An 8,749-nucleotide genomic window follows, 5' to 3' on the forward strand; every position below is an offset into this window, starting at 1 on the left:
AGAGCAGGGTGATATGTTAACCCAATCATCGCCTCATGTCTATTTCACAGCCTTTAAGCCAGCGGTGTAAACGCTACACTCCGATGGCAGGAGCTGGTCACTAAAATATGATACTCATTTTGTGCAATCAAGAAAATGAAGGAGATGGGTCGGGTCCTTGACTGGCACCACAAGTCCCCCCGATTTTTTAAAATATGTAATAATTTTTTGACAAATGAGTTTGTATTTAAACAGCTTCTAAATGCAATCACATCTCAAGCCCCTGTACAAAACAATGGTGCGTGTGCATCATGGGGAGAAAGGAAGGTGTGAGTAGTTACTGGTCTTATTTACACTGTAGCATGAAGGACAATAAGATAATTGTATCATCTGGCTAAACGAAAAGGTCCCATAACATGCGACATGGCATGTATGGATACGCACCGACTGCGTCACATGGAAATAGAATTGGGCGATTATAAACGGGAAAATCCGCAAATGAACAAAGGAACGAAAATGCCCATGTTTATACCAATGCTGGCTGAACAATGAAGAGAGCCAGCATTGGTATAAACATGGGCATTTTCGTTCTTTTGTCTATCATGTGTATCAGACCTCCCCTCCCCCCTCTCTGTCCATTGTGTTGGCGTGTGCAGCAGCAACCGCGTCCAAGCCGTCGTCCATTGTTTTGGCCCCGCTCCCTCCCCCTCCCGATGCGTTGTACTTAGCACTCCGTGCTGTCTTTGAGCCCCGCCCCCCTCCCTCCCGATACGTTCCATTCATTGGCTACCACATTCTGATGAGCTCCCCCCTCTCCTCCCCCCTTCAACTTGCTTATAAGGGATTACTTCTTGAATCATTGCCTCACTTGATGCAGCTATTTCGGCTGTGACGGTCCCACCTGATGACGGAGACTTGTGTTGCCTCCGAAACGTCGTGATTTTTGTTTTTATTTTATTTTATTTTCATTAATTTTGATGTTTTACCTACGTGACTTTACCGAAAAAACCTAAGAATACCCTGCAGTAAAGTTATCTTCACAGTGTAGAGGGCAGTAAGTTGTCTGAATATGTTAGGTGGACGAAGTAATTTAGGTTACTTGCTAATGCAGGGGATGCCATTTATGAGAATTATGAATGGTTCTGAAATATGAAAAGTCAGAGTTACTCAATACAATTTCCAAGCACCTTCTTCCAAGTTGGCTTTCCAAGCCCGAAGCAGCCCACTATTTGAAGTCCCATTCCTATGTTGACTAAACTCAGTATTCATCAAGGTGATCTCTCACGACTAACCGGCATTATCTAAAATGATGCCTCCCAATGATTAAGTTGTTGCAATTAAGTCTTGTGCCAATGCTAATAAATACATTCACTGTGTAACAAAAAAATAAAAAAATTCTTCCTGGGGAGTAAGTATTATTTCCTAATTGCTTATGCCTCAAAAGTACAGAAAATGGCCATTATTCCCCACAAACTTTGCTTTTTGTGACCAGGACAATGATATTTTGAAATGTACCTATTTTCATTGACAAAACATGTGCATTTGTGTCATTCCTTCACGTAAAGTCCTGGTCACAAAAGCAACGTTTGTGGGAAATAACAGCCAATTTCTGCACTTTTGAGGCATAGCAATTAGAACATCACACTAACTTCCCAGAAACAAAAATCGTCTTACATATAATGAGAGAACCCACAACAGCAATAGCATTCCTATTGAATTTTGAAATATAGAAGGATATATTTTATCATAATAAAGATCCAATTGGCTAATGAAGATGAAACTTATTTATAACACGAAGACAGAAAAGGACAAAATTAGATCGAATTGAGAAAGTATTCCCATTTGATAACTTGCCAATAGTGTTGACATTACTTCTTAATCAAGTCTGCAATCGCCTCATCCTTTGTAATTGTTGTCCAGCCATCTGGAATGGCGCCAATGCCTTTGAATTGCAAATTGTAAATCTCCTCTAGGTCTGACTTAAATCTGCAGACAAACCATTTCCAATATGGCTGCATGGTTAAGTCTGGTGTGATGCTCCAACTTGCATGTTCTCGCCCTATTGTGCGATAATCCTTATATGGTATTATCTTGCCATCAGGAAGCACATACAAGATATCACTAGCAACTAAACTCGTACAAATATCAGTACAAAAAATTTTTGTTTCATACCAGCTCCACCCTGTAACTGCCTGTGGCCGATGAATCGGAGCGCAGTGGTCCTCAGCATGATTGAGTATCGTGTTTGTACAGAGTGAATCACAGAATGGGCACTGTGCCCAGCACCCACTCATCTGTTCACGTAGCATGTCATGAGGTTTGTTCCTTACGTGTTCTAAATCCTTTAGGGATGCTGTAGAATATTGTGTGTTCAACTGTGTCACCATTGTTTCCATTGCTTTGGTTAGTTCATCTGTCAAGTAGGAAATGTCATTCATGTCTTTGTAATCAGCTATAATCAGACCGTGCCTTGGCAAATTTAATTTGTGACCAAGCCGTTTACTAAATTCATCCAGCCACGATGATGCATCGCCTTTGTTTGTCTGGACAGCTGTGGTTGCTTCAGCGATTGCATTGACAACTACTTTTTTGTGAATCTCAAGACACGATTTCAATATTTCGTGAAATTTATTATTTTCTTTTACCGAGCAATATTCTTCAACCCGTTCTGTAATGTACTTAACAAAATATTGTTGTGGTTTCTTAATATATTCCTTAAATTCCTCAAACATTTCCTTCTCTGCTAAATGTATCAAGATGTTGTTGTTTAATTTTGATCGATTGCCATTGAATGCCAGACACTCGGATTTCATTTTGTCGACAATGTCAAGGCTGGCTTGGTCACAGACTGCCTGGTGCATGGCTGTTTTAAGTTTGCTGCACAAAGTTTCGGCAAAGATGGTGGTGTTTGTTGCTCCTTCGCATCTAATCTTAAAGCTGTTGAAGTACTCTTCTTTCTTGCTGCTGAGGTATATTATAGGATCGTTTGCCCTCTGGAAATCATCATATATTTTCTGAAACCCCTCTTCAGCATTTGTCAAAATGTGTATTGCTAAATCTAGCCTGTTTGTATTTGTGATCTTCAGTTTTGCATTGTTTTTGCAACATGAATCTACAGCTGCTTGCACACATTTCAATACTTCATGTATGTTGTTTTCACTGTAACCAAGCTTCCGATTCTCAATATCTTTAATAACAATATTGGCTGCATTTTCTGCGTCCTTTATTATTGTTTTCACACTATTAGTCTCCTGTGGATAACCGGAAATGTGAAACGAGTTCAAAGGACCCTCTCGTTGAATCTCACGTGATTCATTGTTAAACATTTTCTCCAATTTAGTCGATACATCGTTTTCACTTTTAAACTCCTTCTGAAGTACATTTTGTACTTGAATTCTAAAATTCAGAATTTTAGGTGCCGGAACACTGTTTTTCACTTCATCCGTCCATTCTTCCCACATTGTATTGAACTCTGTCTCCAATTGGACATCTTTGAGTCCAGTGATTTTCAGTTTGGAAGCCAAATCCTTGCTCTTCTTCATCAGCTGATCCTCATAGCGTGATCTATTTTGATCCACACGATTCAGAGCACTCTTTTGCTTCATCAGATCGGTACATTTTTTGTCAGTATCAGTTACAAGCTCGTCCTTAGTTGTTTCAAATCTCTTTACAAAGGTAGCCTTCCACTGATTCAACAATTCAGCATCATCAGCATTGAAATATCTTTCAATTTCTTTCCTGATCTCGCTGTATTTTGGCAAAACGGATTGCTCAATCTTTGACCGAATCAAATTAGACGTTACGTCTGTACTGTTGTTATTGATATTATATTGCTTATTCTCCTCTTGAATAAGATGACTTCTCAGGCTCCAAGTCCATTTCCCATACATTTCTTCCAGTTTGCTATAAGCTGCGATCTCTAGGGTGTTCTTGAAGCTAAACACAAAGTTTTCTGTGAGCAAAGCCCTCCATAGGTCCTGAATGCGTGCCTTGAACTCTGAAATCTTTAAGACATTTTGCCCTCTTTTAGACATGCTAAGTAACATTTCTTTAAGATCTTTGACATTTTGGCAGTAGCTTGGATTTGGCGGAGCCATTGGAGGGTTTCCCTCCCAGAGATGAGCAAAGTAACGAACGTGGGAGTCCACGTCAAACCGGATCACCTGGTCAAATGATTCAACAGCGCACTGCTCCTCCTCTGCAGCCAAGCGCGTCATCTCATCGAGTTTCTCCTGGAGGCGTCCCCGTGCTTCTTCATTATTGTCTTTAGCGGTCACATCCCCTACGTTTTGATGGACAAACACGCAGCTCGGTGACAACTTCACCCGCCTCATTCTCAGAAACGCCTGCACAGCGATCTGCAGAATGTCTTGCATCTCTAAGGGATTCTCTCCAAAAATGTTGATCACTGTCGCGTTGCCAAGGCCGATCACAAACGTAGCCAGCTCATTGTCACGAGTGGGTTTCGCATTTGATAGTTCTGGGGCTCGTATCCCTTCTGTGTCGACTATCAGCACAAAATCATAGCCCAGCTCGGTGCTGAACTCCTCCTCCACCTTCACCAACTGCATGTAAACGCCTCGGGTGCATCTCCCTGCACCCACAGGGAATTGGAGACCGAACATTGCATTTAGCAGTGTGGACTTGCCACTGCTCTGTATGCCCAGTATGGAGAGAACAAACAGTTTTTTGTTTCCAACTTTTTCAATAACTTTGTCCAAAACTGAGCCGATCCAAGTGAGAGGGACATGTGAGGCGTCACCGTCCACGAGTTCAAGAGGGAATCCAGAGAGCATCAAATCTGCTGCGATGCCTGGCAAAGCAGCTAAGTGTGTGTCAGCTTTGCTCAGTGTCTGGGACGCTTCGTAGATCTGGCCAACTTCCCGGAAAAGGTGATCGATTCCAAAAGAAGAGGCTTCACGTGTTTGTGATATTTTTTGCAGCTCTGCTTGTTTTGTAGCCAGTAAACTACTTTCATTTGTTTCTTTCTTGGACTTTATAATTTCTCTCCGGGTCTGGTGATACTCCTGATGAAGCTGTGATAATTGATCTTTGGAGAGGTTATCTAAATATATTTTGATCCAATTCAGAAAGTAAGTTTTTACTGTGTCTGTTTTATGCTCCAGAATTTCAATAAATGTTCTCATTACATAATTGAGAGGAAATCCTTTGTCAAGCTGGGCTTTCCGTAAGGATCGTTTTTCCATTGAAATGCTGTCCCTGTATTCCTCTAAGCTTTGGTCCCCCTTTACTCTCAAGCGAGTGAATTCTTTATCTTTCTTACACCACTTGTGCCACAATTCACCTTGAAGAGGCAGAAAAGTTTCCTTCATGGAAGACAGTGGCTTGTCCTTGAGACGACTCAGCAAGTCGTCTGCCATGGACTTGCCTTGTTTACAATCTTCATTATCTTCATCAACTGTGAAACCGTGCCGCCTAGCAATGTTTGAGCAATCATGGATGTTGATTGTTTGTGTTGAATTGGTCAACAGATTATTGAGAGTTGACTTCAATTCATCCAATAACTCGGCCTCGTTTCTGTTCTTGATGGCAATTTTCACCTTTGTTCTCGACTTTGCACCTTCGATTCTCTCTGTGTCACTGCAAAGGCAAACCAAAGGCTTTGGGGAATTCAGACATTCTTTCAAAATGTCTTTACCATCATCGTCCAGTTGCGCATAAGACAGTAACACCACATTGATCGAAGATATCTCGAGAAGCAACTTCACCTGTCGTCTGTTTTCTTGCATCTCCGTGCAGATTGGTGAACGCTATGCAGTCATTAAAGACGTCATCGTCCATCCCACCTGGACAGTACCAGGCGATCTCTGTGACTCCTTCCATGAGGAGACCATTCATGCTGCTGCCTCTGCAGTGCCGATGAAAGAAACTTCCATGGCTTTGCTTTCCAAGCAGAGAGCTAATCATCTGCGATTTCGATGTGGCCGAATCACCAAATCTAATGAAGGACACTAGAGGAGTATTAGAGTTAACAATTGCACACGTTTTGGATTGTTGGGTTTTAGTGGATGTGTCACGGCATTTCCAGCTCTTGTAAATCTGTTGAAATGCCCAATGGGGGAATTCTATTTCTGTGTTACAAGGATTTGGAACTAAAAGTGGCAGTGCAAACTGGCAAAATGAGAGTTTTGTGTAAATGTACTGCCTCACAAAATTGTCTCCACATTGGAAAATTGCCATTTGCAAATCCATCGGGTGAATGTGGGTTTGAGTGTCTGTAATGGGTTCATCTATCCTGCTTAATTCAACATCATTACAAAAAAAGTCATCAATATTAAAGTTGCCATGTGCATGCGCAGGCTCAGACAAGTTGTTTAATTTGGCAATGTGAGAATTATCATTATTTTGGGTCGTCTCGTTATTTGTAATTTCATCCTGAAGACTAACATACCTTGCTCGATAGTCAACCATGATCAGTTTCTGCAGATAATAAGACGCAAGTTCTTGCTCTGTGCTTGGAGTTTTTGTACGCATTGTTGACTTGTTGACAAAACATACATCCCCAGTGTGCATTTTATTGGGGTAGTATTTCTGAAGCCCCAATCTTTTTAGAAGATTCATGAATTCAGTATTATTTCTTTCATTATCAGCCGCTTGTATCTGTGAACAAGCCAATGCGATATTCAGTTTCCCAGCAACAAGAGATTTCAAACTTTCCTCGAGTCGGTTCCAGTCAATGGGGACTCCATCATGGACCCGCACCACGATTGAAACTTCGGTGCAGATGGTTGAACCCAAATGGGATTTCATAAATTCGAGATGTTCCTCTTTTTCTTCGGGGCTCCATGCATTAGACTGAGCTCCTGTGGTCAAACCGTTCAATAGGACGTATGCCTGAGCCTTGAGCGCACTTTGAGATCTGAGAGCAGTGTACTCGCTGTGTGCCGTGTCCACTTGGTGCTGAAGGCAGTCAACGTCCTTGTAGTTGAGGAGGCGATGGAACGATTTCTTCTTAGCACTGAACCCTGAAGCAGCAGCAGCAGCTGAAACGAACAGGAGCTCCTCCTCCACCCGCTTCATTTCTCGGAGGCACCGGCACAGGGAATTGAGGGAAAATGTGACGTCATTGGTTCCCTTCACCTTTGCTTCATTCAGCGCAGTTTCAAAACAATTTGATGCATGCGTCGCTTCTTTCAATCGTTCCTTTGTTTCTGTAAATGTCTCGGTGAGGGCTTTCAGCTCAGCATCAAGAACCCCGACAGTATCAGACCCATACACCCACTGCCGACCTCTGCTTTCGCCTCTTCCGCCGAGGGGACCTCCATCTCCTCCACCTGCTGCGGAACTGCAACAACCTCGGGTGAGTCGGCACAAATCGCACACCCGGCAGGTCATGTCACATCACTCATCCACTCGCACTCATTCTTACACTCCTAAGGATAATTTTACTTCTCCTGCTCCATTGATACGCTCTGCTACACAATGGAAGAAATTGGCTCGCAGGGTTGTGGCTGCGGCGTCGGGCTCGTCGACGGTACGGGGTACCATCGACGGCGTTGACGTCCGTATCTTGGTGGACACTGGCGCATCTGCCACCATCATTTCAGATGTTATTTTTCATTTGTTGTCCATTCCTACGTCGCGGATACGCAGGGTTAATGATGCGTGTGTTGCCGCAAATGGGGGAAGCATGGGTATCTGTGGTCAGGTAGATGTGAGCATTGCTATCGGAAATATTACCGCCGCAGGACCTGTGTTAATCTCTCCCTCGCTAGCTGTTCCATGCTTGCTTGGTACTGATTTCCTGCGCCGGATGCCGCTGAGAATACGGGTCGATCAGGACTGTTTGGAAATGCCAGGGGGTCGTAGGATGGCATTCCTACCTTCCCTGCTGGCCAATGCGCCTACAGGTAACACAGTTACTGCCGTAGTTGCTGCTACGGTGGAGGTTCCGTCGGGAGCGCAAATGCTCATCCCGCTGCGTTACCGAAAACCCCTTCAAATGGGAAGGGATGCGAAGGGCGTGCTATTATCCCCATCGAATTCGGTATCTAAATCTTTTTCTTTGGCGGTGGCACAAACGATCGTGCGACCAGGTCAGGCACCTTTCATACAGGTGTTGAATGGGGGACCTGACCGCGTTGTTGTTCCAGAGGGATCGGTGCTGGTTCACGCCACTACCGATTTCGCCTCTTGTGACAAAACGCCGCGTGCTCGGATGCCCGCGGGTGGGCCTCCGCACGATCGTTCACAAGAACGCTGGATCGCAGATTTATGCGGAGAGAATTCTTCCTTGTCAAATGAACATAGGAACGCCCTGCGTTCACTATTGCTACGGTACGCTGATGTTTTCAGCAGAAATGATTTGGACCTCGGCCGCACGTCGCTTTTGTCGCACCATATTGACACCGGTGCAGCACCTCTCGTCTGTATGCACCCTCACCGCATGAGCCCGGCGGAAAGGGAACACGTGCGCGGGGCAGTAGATGAATTGCTGGCGGCGGATATTATTTCGCCGTCCAACAGCCCTTGGGGCGCGCCCGTCGTGCTGGTTAAGAAGAAAGATGGTGGTACGAGGTTTTGCGTTGATTTCCGCGGGTTGAACAAAATTTCGGTAGCGGACGCATACCCCTTACCGAGGATGGATGACTCTTTGGATGCTTTATCGGGTGCTAAATTCTTTTCCACCCTTGACCTGTCCTCGGGCTTCTGGCAGCTTCCCCTCGATGACGAATCTAAAGACAAAACTGCATTCCGCACGCCGCAAGGTCTCTTTGAATTTAATCGGTTGCCTATGGGCCTGAACGCG

At 44.1% G+C, this 8,749-nt stretch overlaps 1 protein-coding gene across 1 annotated transcript; it reads right to left on the reverse strand.

Annotated features, from left to right (window-relative positions):
• Positions 1–1,948: 1,948 nt before the first annotated feature.
• On the reverse strand, positions 1,949–6,411 carry LOC144953371 (interferon-induced very large GTPase 1-like). Its single transcript, XM_078883933.1, is given in 5 exon segments — positions 1,949–1,965; positions 3,791–4,947; positions 5,005–5,724; positions 5,726–6,235; positions 6,392–6,411. Coding segments are annotated over 5 exon segments (2,424 nt in total).
• Between the last annotated feature and the right edge of the window lie 2,338 nt (positions 6,412–8,749).

The sequence above is a fragment of the Lampetra fluviatilis genome, chromosome 75 (genome assembly GCF_964198595.1).
Source record: "Lampetra fluviatilis chromosome 75, kcLamFluv1.1, whole genome shotgun sequence".
NCBI classification, from domain to species: Eukaryota; Metazoa; Chordata; class Hyperoartia; order Petromyzontiformes; family Petromyzontidae; genus Lampetra; species Lampetra fluviatilis.